General features: G+C 51.0%; 1 protein-coding gene across 2 annotated transcripts; it reads left to right on the top strand.

The window, feature by feature from the left end:
* On the top strand, positions 1–24,524 carry MGAT3 (beta-1,4-mannosyl-glycoprotein 4-beta-N-acetylglucosaminyltransferase). Of its 2 annotated transcripts, none has more exons than XM_062587752.1 (2): positions 1–53; positions 17,220–24,524. In XM_062587752.1, exon 2 carries the CDS (start codon positions 17,221–17,223, stop codon positions 18,727–18,729), a length of 1,509 nt encoding a protein of 502 aa, XP_062443736.1. In that variant the 5' UTR covers positions 1–53; position 17,220; the 3' UTR covers positions 18,730–24,524. The 2 variants fall into 2 exon arrangements, with proteins under 2 accessions (XP_062443736.1, XP_062443744.1); XM_062587760.1 differs by lacking the exon at positions 1–53 and adding an exon at positions 5,257–5,301.
* The last annotated feature ends 1,052 nt before the right edge of the window (positions 24,525–25,576 follow it).

The raw sequence follows: 25,576 nt of genomic DNA, 5'->3' as shown, positions 1-25,576 counted from the left end.
GCAGCCTCGCCCCGCCGGGGGCCCGGCGGGCACCGACGCGGCGCCGGCCGGGGGTGAGTGAGCGGCGGGGGGCGGCGGGGAGGGAGGGAAGGAGGGTGGGGTGGGGGGGGGGGTCGGACGCACCCACCGCGGCGCCCGCTCCCTCCCCGCAGAAGTTGGCGGCGCCGCGGGGCCGCGCACCGGCGCCCGCTCCCCACCTTTCCTCCCCCGCTACTCGTCACCTGCAACTTGTGCTCGGTGGGGACCCGTGGTGGGGAGCCCTGTTGGGGAGCGAGGTCTCCTTCTCCACCCCCCCTTCCCTCCTTATTATTATTATTTCTCTTTATTCCCCCTTCTTTCCCCCCCCCCCCATAATCCCGGCATCCCCTGCTAGGGAGCATCAGTGATGGGGAGGAGGAAGGCGATGCTGCGAGCCCCCTCTCCCACGGCACCCTCTCAGCCTGGGCGCCGCAGCAAAGGCCCATCTGCTGCCCATGCTTGCCGTGCTAGGAGGGCACGGGCTGGGGACGCGTGCCAAGCCTGCAGCAAGCGAGAAGGAGTAACAGGAGTGCGTGCGTGGGAGGGAAAACATACATACAAATGTGTGTGTGTGTATGATCATCATCAAACATCTCTTCTTCCTTCCCCCGCCCCACATCAGCTTGCTCCAGTCCCCCATCAAGGGCCACCTGCAGAAGGATGCAGGCACTGAAGTTCTCCCCGCTTCTGCAGGGCTGCCAGGGTGTTTGTGGGCTGGAAAATAGCTGTGCATTTGTTCTGGAGCAGCACAGGCTTGCACAGCTCTGTCCTTGTGAGGGCTTTGCTTGCTGGGTGAGGGTGACAAAGGTGATGGGGAAGGCAGCATCTGCTGCAGCTTGAGACTTTCTCGGGCAGCTCAGCAAGGATGGCCAGAGGCACCCCTCCACTGCCTCAGTCCGTGGCTTTCCTCGAGGGCTTTCTGCAGGCTGTGTTTCTGCAAGCTGAGCCCTCCTCTGTTTCCCAGGGAAGAAGCCAGGATCTCGTAACCGTCTCCTCCACCCTGGGACAGAGCTTAGGTCAGGAGAAATGGGCCCCCTTCTTCACTGCGCACATGCACAGAGGCAGGGCAGTGTGGGTGCTGAGTACCTCCCTTCCTGGAGAATGGCCCTCTAGTTAACACCAAATCCCTCCCCTTGAGTGGGAAGTTCAAGCCAGTGAAAACATTCAGTGGCACCACCGCTATCAAGTATGACTTGAGTCACCGGGAACCCCCAGCCCTATGCAAAATGAATTTCAAATTCCCACCTACACCTATCTCCACTCTAGCAGGATACAAGTCACCAGGACCTTTTCAGGCCTCTTCCCCTAACAGTGGGTCTCTCAGTCATCTGAGATTCCACCCTCAGAAGTGGTGTTCAAGTCCAGCTGAAGCCCATGACTTGCATGTCACTTTAAGTCCCTGTTGCTGAAGCTTGAGTTGGTGTCCTCTCCTCTGGGAGGAGCTGAAATCAAGCAGGACCTGCTATTACTTGAGCCTCAGACAGCTGAGAGCCATCTCAGAGAAGAGGGAAAAAACAAAATTCCCCGCTCCCCAATGCACTTCCAATTCCCAGCACTCCCTAAAACACAGCCATATCATCTGTGCTGCCCTTCAGCCTCAGCAGCAAGGCCAGAAACATACCCTCCAAGCTGTGATAGGAGAAGAGCAGTCCTGTGAGCTATTCTTGGGGAGCCTCCTGCTTCCCCATAGCAGTATCAGGCAGGCTTTGAATGAAAGCTGTTGCAAACTGCAGAACAGGAGCAAAGCTGGCACAAAGATCCCTCTAAGATTTATAGCCCTTCTCCACCTTCAGGAGATTTTGCAGCAGTGGTAAGAAATCCATTGCAAGGTATAACATTCCCTCCCTGTGAGGGCATTCAGTTATTATACCTGCATAGCTTGTTTATTAACACCTTGGAAATACAAATTATACCCCTGGGATTCTGACAAGCTTCAGGTGAGTTTCCTTGCCCTGCTCCTAACGTGGTGGCTCAGCTGTTGCCTTTCATGCCACCCTACACACCTTTGGTCAGTAGTGCTGTTGGTGCTCACCTCCATCAGAGGAGCCTGGAGTATGCAGAGCCATTTCCAACCTGGGTTCAGGGGCTGAGCCGTGGCCTCCCTCACTGCAAGCAGCAGCAAGATTATGGAAAGAAAGAGTTTGCCTTACCAAAGAGGTTTGAGAAGTGGAGGTGGAAAGTAGTGCGTGTATTTGCATGGCAATGTTAGCTTTAGGATGGGCCCACAACTGTAAACATTTATCGAGAGTACTTGTGCCCAACACGAGAGAGGGATAGTGAGTCTGAAGGGTTGCTGGGTCTATCCTGCGGCTGCAGAGCCTGCTTAACGTGGGCCAGATGCACTGTGGTAAGCGCAGATACGCTCAGTGTGTTCGCCTGGGGAATGTACACATGAAGTTTGTGTGCTCACGCGTTTCCCATGCTTCTTGTGTTTATCCTTCTCCTCCCTCTCCCACGCACAATTGCCTATGTAGTGTGTGACTCCGTGGCCTGCCAGATTGGTGTAACACATATTGCACGTCTTTAAGGGATGTTTGTGTGACAGACATGGGTATTTGCAAAGGCTGGGTGCATGTAGCAATACCTGCAGGTACTGCCGAGTACAATGCAGTAGAGTGCATGTGCTTCTGCAGGTGTTATGCTGGCAAAAAATATTGATGTGTATAAGCAGTCATTGTACAGGAGTTGTTTAGAATAATGCTGTGGATGTTGTTGGGCATGTACAACGAATGAGGGATACCCTAGTCCTTGCTTTAACACACACCTTGCTTTAATCTGTCAGCAAGCAGAGATAACTCTATCTTACGGCAGGGTTTATATCTGAGTTTTCAGCTTGCTCTGTCTATGTTTCCGCCTATCTTGAGAATAGCATCTTTAACACTCGCTATCACAGACTGGCTTTTTAAAAAAAAATTTTTTTATTAGTTTTTTTCTCTCCTGTGCACCGGTTCATAAAGGCTGAAGAAGAAAGAGGGGCAATTTGGTGATGGACAGAGCGGGTTAGCTGGGCCAGCGTTCATTCCTGGAGGCTGATTAGGTTTTAGGTGGGGTTACTTGCTCTCAAGCGAGCCCTTTGTACATTGTTGGAGTCCGCGACCCAATCAGTGGGACGGAGCTGGAGGAGGTGGTGCTAACGAAGGCTGGTACGGCTGACAATGGCTCCGGCAGATAGGGTGGCAGAGGGGGTACTGACTGGCACCGGAGGCATCTCTGCGTCTTTAGGTCGACGTGAGGTGCCTGAGAGGGCTGGGTCATACATCAGGCCTAACTGTGGGGATGGGGAAAGAGTGTGGCTAGTTGTCCCTCCTGCTTTTCCCTTCCGTCGCTGCCATGCTTCGTTTCGGCAACAAAAAGCCAGGCCACGTTGCATTTGTCCTGATGACAGGATGGCGTCTTGTAGTATTACGGTGCAGCGTAACGGTGGGATCTGAAATCTGGGAAAGGTAGAAGCATCGGGCAGCACAGTGCAAGGGGGTAAGGCTACATCCTAGGAAAGTCGGTGGTTCCCCACAAGTGGAGGGGTAAGCCTGGAGCTGCAGGCAGCACTCCGGGTGCTGTGGGGTGCTTTGACAGACTTAGGGCGGTGCGTTTGCTAGGGCTGGGCTGTGTGGGTCAGGCTGTGCCGCAGGAGCAACGCCGTGCGGTATGCTAGGACTAGAAGCTTGTCCCAGGTGCCAGAAACCAGGGAAGGGTTGCAGTCACAGGGAGGTGGAGATCCCCTTTCCTCACGGGGAGGTAGAAGGAGACGCTGTGTATTGGGGGCTGTGGCAAAGGATGGTCAAGAGCTCAATTCCCATATCCCTGTGAAATGGGCTCTGGTTGCACCTCTCAGGAAGACGGACCTTCCTCTTCTGGCTGCGCTGTGCTCCCTGCAGGGCAAGCCCTCTGCTTCCCTCAAGCTGCTCCTGAAGCACAACAGGTACCTCCTGCTCTCCAAACCTCTGAATACCTGAAGCAAAGCAGATACATTTTTATGCTCAGAAACTTGCCTAGTAGAGCTGATCCGCGAAAAGGAGCGCGGTGTGCTGCTCCGAGCTCTCATCGGGCAGGCCGAGGGAAGAAATAGCGATGAAGGGAACTGGGCACCTCACAAAAAGCAAGGACTTGTTCTTGAGCCGTGACTTAGAAAGTGATTATCCTCTGCTTTAGGATAGCAGTAGTTACCTGAGCTGCTTGCTGTGGGGGCCTAGGCCTTTCATACAGAGATAAGCCCCTCTCATCGACTAGGCAGCTCAATCAGCTCAGTTAACGCTTTTTCTGTTTCCCCAGCTGGCAGTGGCTAAGGGAGTACCCACACTCGTGCCCATCTAGAAAGGCTTTTTGCACACATCAGTTGTGGCTGTGGTATGTGACCAAATCGAGCTCTGCCGGCAGGCTCTTTCAGCTGATGGAGTAGAAGTTGCAAGCAGTGGGAGAGGTAGATAAGACCCTCCAGAGGGAGAGAGACGGCGGGGGAAATGCCTACCTCCTCTTTCAGAGGATTGTCTCAATGTCTTGTGTTTTTATGGCAAGGTTCATTTCAAAAGGCTTCAAAGCAACCCGTTAGGCTTCTCTTAGTTAAGCAAGCCCCTTACCTGGAGGTGGAAAAGCGGCACTCCCGTTCTGTGTCCAGGGAACCGTCGGCGTGGAGCAAGGCTGTGGCGTGCATGAAGTGACATGTTCAGGAGGAGGGAAAACAAAGAAGGGCAGAGCTCACCTGCGGCTGTCTAGCAAATCCCCTCCCACCCCCCAAACTCCTGCAGGCTGGGCTGATGCAGAGCTTGGGGTTGTCAATAACTTTCTGGTTGCCGCTTGGATCCTGCCGCCCTTTTCGCCGCGGTTATCACCTCTTTCTTGATCTGTTGTCTAATCTGTAATCCCAGCTCCCTGCTGCCTGTCCCTTGGAGTGCCATTTTTCCTCCGTGTGTAAATCCTTATGGATTGGGTTAGTGAGCAGAATCAGTCTTTGTCGTCTCTTTAGGGCTTTGGTATGATTTTTTTTTCCCCCTTGGAGCATTGCTGTGTTTGTTTTTGCATCTTACCAAAGCCGCAGCAAGTGAGTTTGAGGCGTACCGAGAGAATAATGCAAATTAGACCCACTGCATAACGTCTTCAGCAACTGTGAAATCTGTGCTCTAAAATGCAGGTAGCCGCTATGCTGACTTTATCTGCGCTCGGATCCTCTGTTTCAGCATTCAGATACCAGAATTGAACAGAAAGCAAAAGAGGCGGCGTGGCAAAGCGAGAGACATGAAAGGGAGCCTCTCTCCTAGATGCTTGAGCCCTCTGAGAAAGAAGGGGAAGGTAAGCTAGAGCCCAGAGACTTTAAACCGGTTGCACCGAGGTGGAAGACAGGGCTCTGGCAGCGCTTTTGATTCCCCCTCCTCCGACACGATCGCTTCTAGCCGGGCGGCAGGTAAAAGGAGAAGGACGGAGGCCTGAGCGTGTTGGGCACGGGCAGCTCTGGGAGCCAGGAAAGGCAGGGCTTTGGGAGGGCTGGCCGGCGCAGGGGCCCAAAGGAGGTGCTCCCTCCTCGTGGAGCTGGTAGGGCGAGGGCCGCCTTTGAGGCAGAGCCGAGCGCGGGGTAAATCGGGAGCGCGGTGCCCCGGAGCGACCAGCGCGCGCTGCGCACGAATATTTCCTGACCCCATTGCTGCGGGAAACCTCTCTCGCCCTGGTGTTCAGGGAGGCAGTGTTTCCTGAAGGCTCTTCGAGCCGGGTAGGAAAGCGGCCAGGTAGTCTGTCTGCTTTTAGCTCAGCCTCCTCCGTGTATTGCTTGCGTTAGAAAAACGGTTGCCTCTACGCTATCTCCAGGCTGTTTCCATTTCCCTTTTCTCCTTCCCTCCTGCCCCGACAGCCCTCTCTTGCCTTCGCTTTGCTGTGCTAGTGCCCGAGCCCCCTCGCTGCTTAATTTGGGGCGCAATAACGAGACGAGAAAGCCAGCTTGGGGAAGATGTGATTTCCCACTTTCCTCCTGGGACCACGTGAGGTCTCTGGAGAATAGGTGGGTTAAAGGCATTACTGTTTCCCCGGGAGCCCTTTGTCCCCGGCTACCTTCTGCTGCGCTGGTGTTTGCGGCAGGCCGGACTGTTTGCAAGTGGCCATTGGGCTTTCAGATATGTGCTGTTGGCACAGAGCCTCGGTGGCCTCAAATTCTCTATTTAGCAGCAACTTTTGGAGCTAGGGTTGACCACACCTGCATTCAGCCTGGCCAGGGGGATGACGGGATTGCTTCTGCATAATTTAGCAGTCTCTTGAATTATTTATAGTGCAGTTGTGCTCGGAACAGAGTCTTCTCGCTTCCCGTGAGCGCTGGGGGGGGGGGGGGAGTTTCTGTCAGGCATCCAGAGTCTATCACTTCATGTTGTGGGAGTGCTGTGGGTTTCCTTTCTGCCCATGTTTGCTTCCCTATGCCTTTATGCAGCTGCACTGCCCTAAGACACCGCTGTTGAGCAAACCCAGTTCTGATTTCTGCATCATTCAGGTGCATGGTACTGCAGAGCATCTCTGTGACTCGGGACTGTGCAGGAGATTCCCAAGTGCGGAGACATGTGTTTACAGTGAAGAGATGGCATCAAGTACAAGAGAGTGAATTTGGAGCTTGGATTTGGTCCCTGACTCAATTACAGTGCCATGCTGTGGATCTGGGACGGGGATCACCAGGACTGCTCTCTAAAATATTCGGGTTCTGGAGAGCATGTTTGGAAAGCCCATCTTGTCCTGTCAAAGAGATTTTTAGCTCTGGCATGACACAGTAAGTCAGATTTTGCAAGAGATCATCAGGACCTGAAGACTTGAAAGCTCGTGCAGTTATCAGCAACCCGTGTGAATTGCATGACTGAAGTTCCCATCATTTCCCACTTACTTAACCCTAAACAGAGGGAGCTGAGGGCAGAGGGAGGCTGGGACAGTTTTCACAGGCTCTTTCAGCAGATGAGTGTCGTGAGGATGAGCCAGGTGGCCTGAGTGCCCACCCCAACGCCATATGTGCTTCATCCCCTCTGGCTCACCATGGCAGCCTGCTGCACCATGCAGCTGGGTTGTCCTGCTCCTGCTCAGGCAGTCTTGGCAACTGAAACACAGCTGTGGCTTCTAATATATTGCACGCCCTTCCGGTGCACCACTAATTCTAATGGCGTGTTTATATGTTAGCTTTTATTGTCTTTTTCCTCTCCTTTCTTTCTGGCGTGGCTGTGGCGGCTGATTTCTCAGAAACAGAGTTCGAGATAAATGTGTTTGCGCCGTTGAAGACCTGAAAGGGGAGGGACAGGGTCAAGGGGGTGGAAAGCAAAAGGAACTTGGACCGTAATCAAGCAATTGTGACCATAAACCGCTCGCTCTCTGTCCACTGTGCTGCTGAGCTGAAACGTGGGGTTTCCCTGCTCCCAGCTGCACTGGGTCGGTTTGTGGCTTTGGTGCTCAGGAAGAGCTGGCGGAGTTAGCTGGGTAATCGCCATGGGGCTCTTCGACAAGCAGCTCTCTCCTGCCTGGTTCTCAGCCTGCAACACCACCAGTTCTCGAATCCAGTGGTTTTTACCTCCTGTCATGGAAGCCAGCAGCTACATAAATAATAATAATAAAAAAATTCCTCATCGTCGTTCCCAAGAAAGGTCCCAAGGTGATCTTAGGGAAGAGCGGGAAGAGAAATGGTACCAAAGCCTGTGCAATGTCCAGGATGAAATCTGATCTCACCGGATGAAGACAAACTCTTCCCCTCTTCCCTCATCCGTGCCCTGGCCCCCAGGCTCAGGGCTGGGGGCAGGTACGGCTCGGCTCTGCCGCCGCGGCTCCGGGCCTGGCCTTTCCCACTCTTTGGCCGTGCCGGCCCTGGGAGCAGCAGGCAGCTCTCCGGCGAGGCGAGTGGTGTGTGGCTTTGCCCCTAAGGAGAGGGGAACGTGGGTCTCCCGCAGTCCTCTCCGCTCGGTTTACTCCAGAGATCAGGGCGCTGCTTTGCTTAGTGAAAGGGAGCGTGTGTACGGAAGGAGTAAACATATTGTTGAGACCTGTAACGCCTGTAAACAGGATCCAGCCATCTGTGGGAGGCAGAAGAGAGATTTATGTGACCCCGAGTTAAGTGCATTAGGAGGCTTTTGATTTCGTTCTGGGAAACTGCCCCTTTTCACGGTACCATATGCCCGTTACTGGCACAGAGCGGTTAGTGAAGATTTGATTCGGACGGATTTAATCCGCGGGGCTGTGACACCGCAATCGGAAGGATTACACGAGCGGGGGCTTGCCTCGGCGAGCCGAGCTCTGCGGAGCCCCGAGCCCCTGCCCTTTGCCCACGCCGGAGGTCGGAGTCCGGGCTGACTCACTTCTGCCTTGGGGGAAGGCATTGAGGAGCTCTCCGCCTGCCTGCCGGCGCTTTCCTTTCCTTCCGAAAATAATAACACAGTGAAGTGGCGGTGGGGGGTCCAGGCGGCACTGTGTCGAGGTCTTGCCTAAGTCTTGAAAGAGGAAGTGAAGAACAAAGGCAGAAGAGACAAATAAACAAGGGTCTGTTCTTGGTCCAGGAGAAATTCCCAAGGGTTCGCGCAACGTTCTCGGAAAGACACAACGCTCCCAGTGCTGGAGTTAGTTTTTGAGAAATAAAAGGAATGGGAAGGAGAGGCGAGAAGGAGGTGGGAAGAACTGGGGGCGGAGAGGAGAGAAGGAGGGAGAGACACCCTAGAGAAACCTCTCCGCACGGAGTCGGAGTCGGGTTTCTCGGCTGTTCCCAGCGAACAGGGGTTAACGCGGTTTGCGTGGGATTGGCTGGCCACCAGACATTCAGAGGAGAGGGGGATCCGGGGGCTGCCAAGCGGGACCCCTGTGGCCTGAAAGGAGGGGAGGAGGGGAAGGAAGAGGCTGGGAACGCTCTTCCAAACAGCAATAGATCGGCTACTGTGGGAAAGCGAGTGCACTGCCAAGCCCCAAGTGGTTCGTGATGGATGGGGGAGGAAAGGGGGCGGGGATGGAGGGGCAGCTCTTCCTCTCGGTGGCCGCTAGGATCTTGCCATTATTGCCTTTTATTCCCTGGCCTCTCTTTATTTATTGTCTTTCCGGGGTTTAATTACTGCCCTCTTCTCTCCAGCTTGGAGAACGTTTATCCCAGGGATGCACAAACAACTGCCACCTGCTTCAAAAATAGCTGGAAGCAACGTGGTTTCTGCCTGCCTGCGTGGGCTGCTGCACTCTACCCATCACCATGGCATTAAGCACTTCTTGCCTTGTTCCTTCTTTAATTGCCTCTCTCTGGCCCGCAGGACATCCACCTCACCTTGTTCTGGGCTGTTGAACCTGCACTTCCCAGAGCTTCACTGTTGCCGGGAGTCCCTGGGATTTCTCCTGCTTTTCTTTGCTCTTTTGCTCGGGGCTTATGTGCATGATCTGGTGCACGTCTGCCCTGCGCTTCTCACCCAGGGGCCCTCAACAATTAGTACAATTTTGGCTGCCCATTTTGCTGCTGTTCTTAGGATTCTTGATTTGCATTCTTCAGCACGTGTGGATCACCTGGCAGGCTCTGCTTTGAAAGCCGTTGTCTGCTGTTGCTTCTTCCACATCCCTCCTTGAGACCTGCTCCTTCCCTGCTGCTTGCCAGGAGGAGCTAGCTAGCTCCTGGTAGTTGAATTGGAGCCTCACTGGAGATTTGGTTAGATCAGCCGTATTAAAAAATGTCCTTGAATTTTGAGTGTCTGAGGATGTAGTTGCATGATATCTCAGTTTTGTTAAGAACTGAGCTGGTGAAGTCAGTTTAGGAAATTTCTGCCAGCCAACCACTTGTTCCCATCCCTAGGCACTTTTATTGATGTTTATTTTTAATTCAGTTAGATCTGCTGCTGGTTTGGGTTTACAACACAGACTTTCATGCAGTTGTACTGACACAGCTGAGGGGTGGTGAGCTGTGAAAGGGGTGAGTGAGAGGAGAGAACCTATGAAACCATGCAGCCCGTGTTACCGCACGCCTCACTTGAGTTTCTGAAGGCATAATTTTCTTTTACACTCAGAAGGAAAAAAAAAAAAAGAAAAAAAAAGATTTTGTCCTGTTCCTCTCTGCAAGACACAGACTGTCTGGGAGTTCTCACATACTTCTTTGATTACCCGATGGCCTGTCTAAGGACATAAATTGTTTTTGCATAGTTCTGTCCGTGTCCTTTCATATTCATTGTCTCACGATGATGTGTTCCTTCTCTGTATGACACCAAAGTCAAAGCAAAAGAACTAGCAAACTCTGTTTTGCATTGCTGTAACCACTGCGCACTTGAAGCAGTGAGCAGCAGTAATACTGTGTTTGGCTGGGAGAAAGGTCTTGCGCCCTTGTTATGTATATGTGTGTTCTGCAGAGCATCATGAGCCATGTCTCAGCTCACTCTGATGTCCTGAGAGAACCTATGTGTGGGCCAAGTGATGACATAATCTCCAGGGCCATCACAACCATCTTCAGGGAACTGGATGTTACAAGAACGCAGTAAACAGGATTGAGGAAGAATCTTTCCAGGATGTTAGGAGATAGTGAAGGAGAAAAGAGGATAGGAGTGCTACTTTTCCTTCAGTGGAAAGAGTGCTTAGCCTAGTAGTACCAGGAAGTTTAAATTATGGTTTCTGAGAGCATCTGAAGAATCAGTATGTGCTGAGGCATCTTGGAACCATAGAAATTCCTATGGTGAGTGTGATTTTACCTGGGGAGAGGAGAAGAGAGCTACAAGGAAGCCCAGTACAGCAGAAGCATGCTAAGAGGAATATTCAATAGATTCCAGTGGAGTTAGAAATCCAGCTTTAAGTTTTCTTTAACGCACACCACTGTACCCTTGTGATGTCCAAGTACTTCTCAGATAAAATTAAATTGGTATCTCATAGCCCATTATTGAATTTACTCTTCTCTGAGCAGATCTTCTTTTAAACCGGGGGCTGGAGAATTATATAATTATGCTGCTATTAGTATTATGGTAGTTACAGTAAGAACAATCTGTTCAAGTGAAGGGTTCTATAATGGACTCTGAAGGAGTTCAGATGCTGGGTTATTCTGGTGACTTCTGGAAGAGCAGTCTTGAGCCAAAACTCTCTCAGTGAAGACTGATTTATCTCCAGGTCCTGTGCGCTCTGTACGAAGGGTTGAGAGATGCTTTGTCCCAGAGTGTGCAGCTATCTTGCAGTGGTTGGACATGAGACACCTAAAATAGCCCAGACTAAGTCCACCAAAGATCAGGACAGTAGAAACAGTGAAAGCCCATGGAAGATGTGGAGTCCAAAGGTACGGTGCTTCTGGGAATCCTTTGCCTTGGGGAGATGGACCGCCACAATATTTAAAAAGCTAGAGTCTCTGCATTGTGTCCCTCTTAGTTTCTATATACAGCAGACAGTAGCTGCTGGCTTGGAGAATGTTGCACAGAGATTGTTGTCTGGAGGTTTCCTACGAGAGTGCATGGGAGAGTTATGGTTGACTTGATATACAACATCTGTCTGCCTTCAGTGGAAGGGGAAAGGCAACATCTTGGTTTCTCAGTTGTGCTCTCACCCTTTCCTGGCCAACTTTGTCTCAGCCTTGTGTAGATTCACTCTTTAGCTGTTCTTTCTCTGTCCAAGTTTTCTCCTGGCTTGATGTCACCCATTGATGGTGTGTAGATATCAGATCTGGAAGTCAAATGGATGCGATGGTCATGCGCTGTTGAGAGCGGTGACCTCATGTCTCCCGGCTTTTCCAGGCTGCCTTGCCTTACTGTTGAAAGGGAGGGAAGATGCTTAGGATAGAGCCTAGTTTTCCCTTTGCCTGACCTAGATCCTCTTGAAGAGTAGCTGTGCTGGACGATTTTGCATCAGCTAGTTGGGCTGGAAGTGAGTCAGTGGCACCTTGTGGTCAGTTGCCTCAAAGCTGCAAAGAAAATGCATAGCATGAGGAATTACTGTCTGCATTAGTGCTGTGGGTGATAGCTCTTAACGAAGGTCACAGAAGGATGTTGAATCCCCTTCCTGAAATGTGAATGGAAAGCAATATGAACCTATCTGCATTCAAACCACCTTGCACTGTGACCCCATCAGAACTTCCTGCCAACATCCTCATCACTTGCAGTCCCTGAAAATACCAAGGCGTCTTTCGCATAAGACAGAAATGCTGAGCCCTAGTTACTGTCTAGTTTGTAATGCTTCCCTCTATTTTCCCTGCTGTCCAGCTTTGTAGGATATGTTTCTCTTCCTATCCTACAGGAAAGCAGAGTTCTGCTGTCCCTGAGCTAGATACATTTCAGCTGTAGATAAATAATAGTTTCATAGTTTCTCCTTACTCCCGTGAATGTTTGCAGGACAGAAGTAATTTGAGATTTTAGAGTGTTTTAAGGTACTGTAGCTCCAGTGTGTTGTTCTATCATGTGCCCTGTGAATGACAGGTAGATACAGTACTTCAGAAGTGTAGAGCCCATCCACATTTATCTGCAGCCTGAGTGGAGAGTGAGTTTGGCCCTCAGTGTGGAAGGCGGGATGGAAATTATGTCGTATTTTGTTCTGCCGTCTGAAAGCAATTCTAGTTTGAATCATTGCTCTGTGTCAATGTGTCCAAGTGATGGGCAAATGTTACTCCATAGGTGTTCAAGGGATACCTTGAGGCACAGGAGATGAGTTTTGGGGTGTGGGAGGGTGAGGGGAACAGAGTGTCTGTTCTGACTTGTCCTCCTCAGCAGTCTTTCTCGTGTAACCCCAGGAGGAGCATAGGGAGTCTCAAGCGGTGAGCCCTAATGGGCCAGAGGCTGGGGAGCTGTGCATCCTATAGCTTGTGTGGCCTCTTGCCAGTGTCCTCCAGAAGAGAACATTAGGACTGGTAAATTGCCAGCTCTTAGTTGTGCATATCTTTCTGTCTGGCTCCTTGAAATCAGGATATGATTTCAGGATGGTATAAATCAACTCATCACTTGAGATAATGGCAAAGTAAAACTGTTACAGGTGCCTGGGAGTAACTATTATGCACACCACCCCTATCTTTCCTCCTCCTTCTCTGAAAGCAATTCCCCTGTGTCATAGAGACTTACCACTTCTTCAGGCGAGAAAATCAGTGTGGTCCCTTGAAAAAAAAAAAAAGCTTTCAGCTTTCCTTGCTGCATAACTGCATGTTCCCTAAAGTGCTTTGTCCATACTCTTCTCAGCCTTTTTCTCTACTTAAACACGAAAGCTTTCTTTTTCTTTTCTTTTTCTCTCTTTCTTTCTTTCTTTCTTTTTCTTTTTTTTTTTTTTTTTTTTTTTTTTTTTTGGTCATTGTTTTTAACTTGACAGCAACTCTCTCTCTGAGATCAGGTTGACTCTTTTTTTTTTCTTCCTTCTCTCCTCACTCAAATTTGTCAGAAGGGAAGCACCTCTTGCTGTTTTTTTGTGTTCCTGGTAGCTGATGGCTGCTTTGTGATGGAGCAGCTGGGATCCTTTATGACAAGCTGAGATGTCTTCCCGACTGGTACCTCCTTTCTAATTTCCACCACACGTAAATGCTTTGGATGGGGAAACTGGCTAATAATGTCTTCCTCCCCTGCTGGCCTTTGTCTCCAATTAGCTATCACTCAAAGACGTATCTTTCACTGTAGTGCTGATCAGAAGATACAAGAAGGGATATGTGACTGATGGTTTTTAGCATCTCAGCCCACCCAAGGGTGGATGAGCCCTCTTCCTCCCTGACAGAGGAGTCCCTGGTATGGGAGAAAGGAGGTGGCTCCAGGGAAGAGGATTTGAAGGGGATGCAGTTTTATTCTTCACTTGCCTCCTTTTAGAAAAGGATAGGAAATGGGTTTGTCTTCCCGTTGCCTCAGAAGGCAGCAAAAATTGCCTCCTGGGAAATATCGGTAGCGCAACAGCAGAGGGTACTGCAGGGCCAGCTTGTTTTGGCAGAGCTGCAGAGGAGAGCTGTGTGCACCAGCCCGGCTCTCCCAGGCGCAGGCTGCAGTATCAGGGAGGCAACCAAGCCATGCAAGGGCTGAGCTGTGCCAGTGGGTGAGGAGCTGCAGAGCCGTGTGCTGGGCCTGACAGATACTGATGTATGCAAATGTCAAGTGAGGAAAACATTCTTTACTTCCTAAAACCATGTATCCTGCTATGTTGACATGGCACACCACACCCCAGAAAGTGAAGCAGTCTGTTAAATGTCAAGAGTTATGACCTTTGTCTGGGAATTTCACAAGACATGCAGAGCATCTCAGCCGCCTGGGAAGGAGATGGAGATCTGCCTTGGGTGCGTGGCTCCTTCGGTTCTTATCCTCTGAACTGGCCTGACCCGGGGGAAGCTGGCTGCAGGAACTGGAATGAAACCAGCATTGCCCGGCAGCAATGCCGGTGGGATTGCCGTAGTGGAGCAAGCTGGGTCTCCATCTGACCAAGGACTTTGTATTTAGTGAAGACCTGGTGTCTGGAGGTGATGCCTCAGAGAAAGCACAAGGCACCTAATAGGAGATAACTGCATAGTCGTTTACCAGTGAAGGACGTTTTTTCCTAACAGCAAATCACTATGAATTTAGTCTTTTTGGCTTCCTTGTGCTCTTTCCCCGAACCTAGGGGCAGAGCAAAACCGGTGACATGTAAGGCGGAAGCTCTGGGTACTCCTCCGCTCTGCAAACAACCTCGCCGCTCCAGCAATAAATGGAGCCTTAAGAAAATCATTTTACCCTGGACACGACAAGATGGCAGTGGCGGAAAGGGAGGGAGGTCTTCAGCAGTCTCGCTTCACCTCGATGAAGAAAACGTTACAGCGAAGCCCAGAACGGCCTTTACGGGTTTCAACAAAACGCTCTGGCCAGCCCGGCGCAGGGATGTCCCCTTGGGGACAGGCTGCAGCACGGCGGCAAGACGGGCGAGAGGCAGGCGGCCCAGGCACCGCCAGAGCAGGGACGCCGCGTCCTCGGCCAGGCCGGCCCGGCCGGGCTGACAAGACGGCGGGCGCTGGGTTTGGTGGTGGTTTTTGTCCGACTCTTCCCTTTGCAGCAGCTCAGGAGGAGGTCAACCCAAGGGGATTCAGGACCACTTCTCCGCCAGCTTCAGGCTGCTCTCCTCCCCTTGGAAGCCAAATAACCTCACCGCTAAATGTTGGAGTCTTCCCATAAGCGCGCTGTTTCACCCGGCGCTGCTCATCCGTCTTAGCTTTGGGGCCTCATCCGGGCCCCCGCCGAGCCACATCCCTGGGAACCACATTGCCCAGCGTGCGGGGTGCAAATGAACGGCTGGCCGGGTGCTTCGGTTTGAGAGGTGCCACAAGGCACCGCGCAGCACGTTTGGTTCAGGGAGATGGAAAACGTAGGGCTGGAAATGGGATTTAAGGGCTGGAAGCCTTGGAAGTTCTCCAGAGGCCGTCAGCACGGGGGGGACGATGTCAGCGAACAGCGGTGTTACTGAAAGGGGACCACAAAGCGTCTGGGAACATCTGCTGCTGCGTTGTAGGGTATAGGTGGAGATGGTTGCTCTATCAGAGCCCTCCATGAAGATCCACACGTGGGTTGTGCGGGTTTTTTTTCTTTTTTTCTTTTTTTTTTTTTTTTTTGTCTCAGTTACCTTTTGTCTAAACACTTTATAGCTTCTCACTGTAGTATTAAAGTCTCTCCAAGTTAATAAGTAAGCGTGCTTTGTTATATTTCACTTACTGCCCTCGGAAGCGGCGAGAGAAGGCCAGAGATTTCTTCCCTCCGTTCCCTCCCCGGGACACGTGTCAGCCTGGGGAGAGCCCAAGCGAAGGGCTCGGCATTTCCCCCTGGTGCAGGGCGGTCTGCGCTTAGCCCTGGCGCTCTGGGCAGGATGGTCCCATACCCGAGTCTGCCTCCCACGGAGGTGTCGCCTAACCCTGGCGCCCGTGTTCGACGGAGACTTTTATTAACGACCCCGTGGGATGCGTTATTCCCGTACGAGAACTTTGGTCCTTAGAGGGGGAGGAGGAGCCGAATCCCACGCGCAGAAGCGGCACGCAGGGCGCCAGGGCCCTGGCGAGCCACCCCGCGTTGGCAGCCTGCGGAGCGGCGTGGGCCAGCTGGTGCGTTTTGGGCGTGCGTCCTCTTCTGCACGGGGGTGGAGGGGACGCTGAGGCTTGGGCTGTAGAGGGGGAAGGGGTCTCTCCACCTCTCTGCACAGAGAGTTTCATGCTGCTGGGGGGCGGGGAGCGTATAGCCTCCGTGTTGCAAAGGGCATTTATGAGATGCTGTTCCAACACCTACCTTCTCCCAAACCTTCCAGTTTTAGCAGAGGGAGTCCCTCCTTCCCTAAACAGCAAAATGCCTTTTCTTATTTTCCTTGGTGAAGCATTGGTTCAGGTTAGAGCTTCTGTCTGTCCTTCTGTCTGTCAGTCTTCAATTACTTTTCTGCCTGACAGCAGCACTGCGCTCCCCACCGGGGCTGGAGGTGGTGTAGAGAGGGGTCAGAGGCTGTTTTTCTTACTGTTTTCTGAGAAAAGGGCTGAGCACTGCTGGGTTCTTGGGGACCCAATGCGGATCCTTCACCACAGCACGGTATTACCGGCAGATAGCTGGATGTGTATTTTAGCCACCTCAGTCAAGATGCAAAATGCTTTGCACCTGGTTCACAGAAAATAAAAAGCAAAGGGCAACACCTGGAGGTGTTCTGGACTTGAGAAGGAGGGGAGGAGAATAAAAGAGACAGAAACTTTTTTTTTTTTCCCTATTCCCATACAGAATCAAGTAGCACTTCCTGGGAGTGAGGGTTTTTTAGGGTGCGTGTTGTGAGTAAACCTTGAAAAGATCTGGGAAATGTCGGTACTTGCTAGGTTCTGGGAGGCTGGCTAATGATCTCAGTCCTTTAAAATCCAAGTGCTCTCGTAGATTGGTCATGTTTTCAGTTGTTTCAACTGTGAACCTCTACCCCGTCTCATCCCTCTTGCTCTCTGCTCGCTCTCCATCTTCCCCCGGGTCTCTTCTGGTACAAGACCTGAGGAGGCCTGAGTTTATTGTCACTGCTGAGTGTGGGGACTTCATGAGATTGTGAATCCCCTTCCTTTCTGCGTTTCTCTTCCTTTTACTTTGTCACCAGTGCCTTTCTGCTCTTTGTGAGGTTAAAAGACTGTATCTGATCTAGAAGAGGTTCAACTTGGTGTAACCTAGCCAAGATAAAAGGCCTGTTGAAGGTGGCAGAGGGTGGGGAAAGCTGTTTTGGACTTAAAGGATGCATCCTGAACTCGGACTAGGTGTGTGGCATTCCCAACCTTGTCTTCCTACAAGTGGTAAATTTTTGCACCCCAGTAGCTGCTCAAAGTGACTTTTCTTTTCATGGCTTTTCCACAGGATGAAGATGAGACGCCATAAGCTCTTTCTGACTCTCTGCATGGCTGGTCTCTGCCTCATCTCCTTCTTGCACTTTCTGAAGGCCCTTTCCTATGTCACCTTCCCCCGGGAACTAGCTTCGCTTAGTCCCAACCTTGTCTCCAGCTTCTTTTGGAACAATGCACCTGTCACACCTCAGGTTAGCCCTGAGCCAGGGGGTGCAGAGTTCCTCCGCACGCCTCTCTACTCCCACTCCCCCTTGCTCCAGCCCTTGCCTCCCAGCAGAGCCAGCGAAGAGCTGCACAGAGTTGAGTTTGTGCTGCCAGAAGACACAACAGAATATTTTGTCCGTACCAAAGCCGGTGGCGTTTGCTTTAAACCGGGCACCAAGGTGTTGGAGAAGCCATCTGTGGGAGGGCGGCCAGAGGAGCGAGCAGATGGTGCTGCCTCAGGGCGACCCGCTCGCAAGCCACTAAGTGCCAGCGGGACCAAGCGACGCAAGTGGGTAGAGTGTGTGTGTTTGCCAGGCTGGCACGGCCCAAGCTGTGGGGTCCCCACTGTAGTCCAGTACTCCAACCTGCCCACCAAGGACCGCCTTGTGCCCCGTGAGATCCCCCGGCGGGTCATCAATGCTATCAACGTCAACCATGAGTTTGACCTGCTGGATGTCCGCTTCCATGAGCTGGGAGATGTGGTGGACACCTTTGTGGTGTGCGAGTCAAACTTCACGGCCTACGGTGAGCCGCGGCCCCTCAAGTTCCGTGAGATGCTCCTCAATGGCTCCTTCGACTATATCCGCCACAAGGTGCTCTACGTCTTCCTGGACCATTTTCCCCCCGGTGGCCGCCAGGATGGCTGGATTGCTGATGATTACCTGCGCACCTTTCTCACCCGTGATGGCGTCTCTCGCCTCCGCAACCTGCGCCCGGATGATGTCTTCATCATCGATGATGCTGATGAGATCCCGGCCCGCGATGGTGTGCTCTTCCTCAAGCTCTACGACGGCTGGACAGAGCCTTTCGCCTTTCACATGCGGAAATCACTCTACGGCTTCTTCTGGAAGCAACCAGGCACCTTGGAGGTGGTCTCAGGCTGCACTATGGGGATGCTCCAGGCTGTCTATGCCACTGATGGGATCCGTCTACGGCGCCGTGAGTATTACACCATGCCTGGCTTCCGGCAGTATGAGAACAGCACAGGACACATCCTGGTGCAATGGTCACTGGGAAGCCCCCTCCACTTTGCTGGCTGGCACTGCTCCTGGTGTTTCACGCCAGAGGGGATCTACTTCAAACTGGTATCAGCCCAGAATGGGGACTTCCCCCGCTGGGGTGACTATGAGGATAAACGAGACCTCAATTATATTCGGGAGCTGATCCGGACTGGTGGCTGGTTCGATGGTACCACGCAGGAGTATCCCCCTGCAGACCCCAAAGAGCAGATGTACGCTCCCAAGTACCTGCTCAAGAACTACCAGCGGTTCCACTACTTGTTGGAGAATCCATACCGAAGAGCAGAAGGGGCTGGGTGAGGCCACTGGGGCTGGCATAGAAAATTGGAACTTCACAACAAAGGGAAAGAGTCGAGTGTTTTGTCAGTTCCTTTCTTTTTTTTGTTTTCTTTGATTCCAGGTGGGGTGTACCATTTCTGGGCAGTCTCTACCCTCCCTTTCTTCTCTTCTTCCCTTCCTCCCAGGGTGATGCCTGGGGACAAGAATTCCTGAGTCGCATAAAGGGAGGCCCCGGGCAAGAGAAGGAGAGAAGTTGGGGACCTACTCTGGGAGTAGCATAAAGACTTTACTGCATCTCCTAAACCTCTCCTGCTGGCTGGAGAGAATCTTTGCAGCCAGCTGATGGATTTTCCTCTGTGGGAGGCTGGGAGGATCCCCTGGGGAGAGAGGGTAGCTGTTCCCGTCTGCCCTCATCCTTTGTGGATCGGAGCAAGCACAGATGTGAGCCTGGACTATTCAGTGAGCGTGTGAGTCAGCAGGCACAAACCAATGTGAATGGCCATGTGTGCAGATACGTGTCACGGGCATTTTTTGGATGTGTGAACATGCAAAAGCATCTTGGTATGCGCTTATTTTTTGTATACCTCTATATTCAAAGAGTATTTTGGGGAAGGTAACTCCTTTGCTTTGAAGGTGTTCTCCTCAGTACACAGTGTCCTCCCACAGGCCTAGCACATCTATCCTGGGCCAGGTCTTGGCCTGATGCTCTACCAGTCTTGGAGCAGGCAGACAGGGGAAGCGGGGAGAAGGCTAATCTTTTTTACTTCTTTTTCACCCATGCCCCCACAACACTGCACTGGCTCGGCCCACAGAACCTGAAGCATCTTTCCTGCAATACATGCTTTTTGCAGGGCAGGGATAAGCTGCAGAGGACTTAATCAGATGTTGGGAGTGTATGGTTACAAGTGCATGGTTTCCTGTGTGCATGAGTGCTAACATGCATGGTTTTGGTATGCACGTGGGTGTTTGTTACCAGTACTGGGTGGGGGGAAGGGGACATAGTTGGGCTTGGCTGCGTGTGTTTCCATAGAGGTCAGAACATGGTGGGATCTGGAAGCTATGATCTCCATCTAAGCATGGATTACGTTTCAGGGAATGCATAGGAGAAAGTATTAGCTCCATATACCAGTGCTACACACGAGATGGTTGCATGCTGGCTCTGGCTGTGTGCAACCCTGCAGGCTATCCCTGCTGCAGGGCTGCTGCTTACAGCAGGGCTAGGATACACATGCTGGCTATTCCTTCTTGTTATGGGGTAAATGGGAGGGGAAAGGAGAAAGGCAAAGCCCTGAGTCAGCCAACGAGTCTTGTGGGAGACACAAAACATGTCAAGGCATACCACCCATCTATCTGCTCTTGGGGTGTGAGGGAGCTCGTGGAGAAAAGGACCATGAGTGGGCTTTCCCTGGGGCCAAGAGGCTGTTTCGGGATGATCAGGCAACAGAGAGAGGACACGCAGCCCACACTTGCCGCTGGGCCCATGCAGACGAGATCATGCAGAGCAGAGGGGAATGCGAATGAAACTAATTGCAGCTGGTTAGTGAGTGTCTACTCAGAGTTCATCAGTGATGGGTAGTCAGGATCTGGCTTGTCCATGTCTCAGACTGAGGTTGAGTTCATTGAAGAGGCAGATCCCTGCTTCCACCCTTACCTCCCTTCCTTAGCAGATGGCTGCTTGACAGGGTGCCCGGAGCCCAGACTGTAGCGGGCAGAGGATGAAAAACATGGGGAGCTTGCTCTGTTAGCTTTATGGTGGAAAGACTGGGTCATTTTGCAAGCAGAGATGTGAGGATCATGTGTAGGATGAGGAGGAGGAAAATACTGGCCGTAAGAGAGAGTGACCCTGACATCAGGCCAGCTGTGCTGAAGTGGGAGGGTTTCCATTGCTGTTAACTCACTCCGTCAGGGCTCCATATTCTTGTGTTGTCCAGCCCGTTCTCTCCCTTATGCCTCATTCCCGTTTCTGTATCTCTCTCTTTCTCTCCCTCCTAGTCTCCTCTCTAGAGAATTGAAAAATAATTTGATTCCCTAATAAGACTGAGACAGGAACTAGAGGTACAGAATCAAGATGAACATTGCTGCTCAAACTGAGATCAAGTTCATTTTAGCACCTTCTACATCTCACGTGCAATAACAAGTGATTAAAAGAACTGAAGGACTTTTTTTTCTTTCTTTTTTCTTTCTTTTTTTTTAACCGCTATTGTCACTTCTGCTGCATGCACTCCACAGGCAGAATAGCCCCTTTGGGAAGTGAGCAGAGGACCGAGTAGCCAGAATGCCCTTTCCCCAAAGGGAAGCTGTGGCTTTTCTGAGTCCAGAGTTGCCAACATACCAGAAAGGTGTCTGGTCACAGTCATGGGGGCTTTGTGCCAGCTTGCTACATTGAGTTCTTGATTATAGAAAGATTATGGAGAAATCAGGACCCAGCTGAGAAAGGAAATGCCTGGATAAAGAGAGACAAGAGCAGGGCATTGAGCTGTTGCTCAAGGGAAATGTGCTTTCCCCAGGGGAGGCCAGAGGAGAGCCCGATGCGTTAGCTGAAGGGATTCAGTAGATGGTACTTGAGAAGTATAGACTGAAGTAGTCATTCCTAATTTTCACTGTTGGAAGGAAGCCTGAGACCTGCCCTCGGTCCTTTGGCTTTGCCTTATGACAGTCATGACACAGCAAGCCTAGTGCCAGGCCTTGCTGAACAGAGGAGAGAAAGAAATCGGTGTGCTTTAGGGGCACTACAGCCCCATGAAGCAAGGGCTGAGGTGCTTGCGTGCTGGGGCTGCATCTTGCAATCTCCTCGAGGAGGAAGCTACATGGCTGGGAGCAACCTCTGCCCTGGTCGCAGCCCTTCCCATGCATGAACTTCTTTGGGGATTTTTAGTGTGCTACAAGTCATGTTTTCATTGCTGGACTATAGCCTTTTCCTCTTAGGAGTTTCAGTTGAGCCCACAGCTGCAATATCTGGATCTTCTCTTCCTTAAGCGCAGCCTGTTCCCTTCCCTCCTCTCTTCTCCGTTATTTACTCCATGGTTCTCTTCATCCCCCTCTGAGTTTCTTCTCCCTTCTCCTATCCTTCCCAGGCAAGAGGAAAAGGTCTCGTTGGAACTGGATAAGCACAGCGTTGGGGCTCTTCTATGCGATGGCCTGGCCCTGTGTCCCCCCTAGACTTTTCCACTTCCTTATTCTTATAAAATTATATTTAAAACAGGCTTCTGTTGTGGGGGAAGGAAGAGAATTTACAGAGGAAGTACTTTTTTTTTTTTTTTTTTTTTTTTTTTTTTTTCTGGAGAATCATTTAAACACTTCTGGTTTAAGGCCAAACCAGTCAATGTTTCTGTTGCCTAATTTGTCTGGCTAACCCTGTGTTTATTATCCTAAGGGAATTAGAGTGCTTGTCATTAAAAATCTTCCTTGTCCCTCGGAGGGTGGGGACTTGCAAGCTGACTTTTGCACATTGATTTCCCAAGGTCGTGGCTTGCCCTCTGTCCAGCCTTTGCATGCAGTGTTTAACCCAGGAGCTCAACGGAGAGGCAGCAAGGTCAGAGTCAACCTCCACAGGAGGGAATCCAGAGCGGATAGGTGTGTGGGGTGGTGAGGGATGCAAAGGAGGGAGGCAGGTCTGTATCAGACTCCGACCCTTATTTCCCTAGGCCAAATGCTTTGGGGTAAGCATTGAGGCCTTTTGATCTTGTCTCAACAAGGGAATGAGGTCTGAGAAAGGAAGGAATGGAAAGGCCCGAACCTGCTGCTGGGGTGGTGTTGGGATCAGATCTCAAGAGCCTGCCGTGCGTTGGGTTTTTCAGCCGTGAGCTGCTCAGCCGAGTGCCGGCTGCCTCTCCTGGAGTGAGGCATCCAGTGGAGGGGTGGGCAGGCTGGCGTTAGCAGAGGGCTGTCAGCCTTTCCCTGCAGTCCTGTTCAGCTTGACAGCTCTGTGCCATTTGTTCCCAGGAATCTTTTCATCTTCAGATTAAGTAGTGCAAGGGAGGGCTGGAGAGCAGGAGCAGCAGCACGTGGCGTCCCTGAGCCCTGTGCTCTTCTGCTGCTGTCTGGCCACATCTCACCTGCCTTTCCAACTGCTGCTTTCTTCCCCACTAACAAAGGTTGTGTGTCCATGCATGAGCAGGACATGGGCTTTGGTGGACCTGCAGCAGGTGAGTTTGCTAAAGCAGGGAGGGGACAGGGAGATCCTCTGTCTTTGCCTCTCCAGAGGACTGGGAGTAATGCAGTGCCCCAAGTGCTGGACAAAAAAGAGATGAGGTGGTTTTGTGCCTGTGTGGTTGGTATGAAGGACAACACGCTCAAGTCTACTCTTGCTGTTGCATTCTCTGCTCCCCGTGTCCTGCTGACGTGCTTGATGTCATGCATCTTACACTGCCCCACTGTGCCTCTGTGGTGGTTAAACGAAGGGGACCTTGTGGCCTCCAAGTGACGTGTGAGTCGGAGGGAAGCAGTGTCAGAACAGAACGGGTATCAGTTTTTCCCTGTTTATTCTCTTTTGATGTATCCTTGTGGGATAGTAGTGTCTTTCCCCCTCCCCAAACCACCCCAGGCTGTATCCTCATCTCCCTGCTGCTGCCAGCAATCTCTGTGGCTGCTATGCCTCTGCACTGTGAAGACACTAGTCCAGGGTCAGCCCTGGTCCTGTTAGCGAACACTGGTGGTGAAGAGGGAAGGAAACGCTCATCCTGGCTTCATTGACCTCAAACCTTGTCAAAAAAGGAAGGAAGTGCCTGGGAGACTGGATCCTGAATCCCTCCATCGTGTTCCCCCCCCCGCCAAAAAAAAACCCCTCTTAGTATGGAAACTAAGAGGGAGCTGGAGGTAAGAGGGTGGCAGGAGGGGCTCAGATCCAGCATCGATAAAGGAGAGATGTTTCTAATGCAATACACTGACATTTAAGGCTTTGGGGACTACACATAATGGCTTAAGAAGGGATCTGAAATACTCTGAAACTAAGAATTCAAACCACTATTTTTTCCTTCCTGTGAGGATGATGATGCAGTATCATCCTGGGGGTGGTCCAGCAGCACTTCTTGAACTAGGGTCCACCTGGTCCCACTAGTTGTGTTGCTCCTGGGGTGGTCCCAAAACACCCTGTTTTGGCAAAAGAATGCGTGGACTTGCCAAAAAAAAATAAAAAAGGAAAAAAAAAAGGGGAAAGCGGCTGCAAAGCTCCTTTCAACTCTGTAATTTATAAACAGCAAGTAATAATGAATTTTTTGTAAGGATAAATCAAATGTACATTCTGAAATCATTTTCTCTGTAAATGGTTGAATTTCATTTCACCCTTAAAGGGATGCTTAAAAGGAGGAGAATAATAATAACAAAAATAAAAAAAAATTTACAAAGGATGAAAGGAAACCAGCACGTGTGCGTGTGACGAGTTTTATTTCTGATCGTCTGGCAAAGGCACCACTGGCGAATGGAGTGAGGGAAGTCGCTTCTTCCTGCCGGTTTGGGGTTTCGGTGCCTCTTCTCCTTCCTTCAGTACACAAAGAATGACTCCTGATTTTGTGGGTCCCAGTCGGACCTAATCTTCTGCACGTTAGGGGAGCATCGGCATGTACGGGCAGACCTGAGGGGAAGAACAGCTGCCATGTGGCTCTTTAAAGAGCTGCGAGGGGGAAAGGTGGTCCTTTCCCCACTACTCAGGAGGTGGTTCCTCATCACTAGCTCCTTCCTTCTCCCTTCCCAGTTGCTTTTTCAACTAAAGCTGTGGAAACCCTGGAGCTCAAAATTATCCCCTAACCTTCCCACTCAGGAAATTTTGAGAACGTACCCTCCTTGATTTTTATCTTGTCTAACATAATTTGGGCTATTTCTGTATAAAAACCTAGTGCCTTTTGCAATGGCCTTTTGCAAGTCAATATGCCATCTATAAATATTTCATTTTTATCTTTCTAAGAGTTTTGCATTTCAGTTTGTTCCAGTCCCATTTAGAGATAGCGACTATAAACATTATAGATTAAGCTTCTTTATAATCATTAGTTCCATCACATCTCCTCTTCTTTCCATCTGCCAAAACAGTCTGATGTTTTTGGTTTCCCACTTGTGGAAGGCTTTCCATCAAACTAAAGAGTATCCATGTCCATTTTTACTGCCTTTCCACTTCTTCTGTCTCCTTTCCAAAGCAAATAGTCTAGAATACACATACTAGTCAAGATTAAGAATTTAATTAACATTTTCAATTAAGAAATGTTGGCGATCCTTATTGATTGACAGATTTTTGCACCCTAATATGGAATAAACTAAAAATAGATCCTCACCAGAATGTCTGTGAACTTTCCCATTTTTCCAGAGGGGAAGATAAATTATCTAAGTTTAGGCCAATGGAAATTTTGTGAGACAGTTCAAAAAATGAGAACCAATTAGGGCAAAGGTTCTCCTATATATTTTTCTTGCCTCCGGTACAAGGTCTTCTACTGACATTTTACGTTATTTTAAGAAATATTGTAGATGGCATTTCTTTAGTTCCTCTTGAGCTCATGAGGCTTTTAAAAAAGGTATTGACTAGAACCCAAGACTTTTTCTTTTTCCCCCCTCCCGGAAAGCGCCAGCCTCTGCCGCGTGAGCTCCAAGCACCTCTCTGAGCTAGGGATCGCCTCCTCCGCAACCCGGCCGGGCGCACCCTTGGGTGCAGGAGCAGCGCTGACCGCCGGCGCAGCGTGGCTCTGCTGCGGGCCCTTTTCCGGAGTCAAACCCCGGCTTTGGTCAAAGATGTATGAAAAGGGATTTAGGTGATGCTGAGCAGCGGGAACCGAGGCTGCGGCAGACGCCTCCATCTCCGTCTCACCTCGCGGTTGGCGCCGGCTGGTTTCTGATCGATGCCTGCAGCAGAGGTTGGCTGATGCGGGGACGGACATGCTGCTTCCAA

This window comes from Rhea pennata, chromosome 1 (genome assembly GCF_028389875.1).
Source record: "Rhea pennata isolate bPtePen1 chromosome 1, bPtePen1.pri, whole genome shotgun sequence".
NCBI lineage: Eukaryota > Metazoa > Chordata > Aves > Rheiformes > Rheidae > Rhea > Rhea pennata.
Note: the sequence above shows the minus strand (reverse complement) of the source record. Positions and strands in the feature narration are given on the sequence as shown.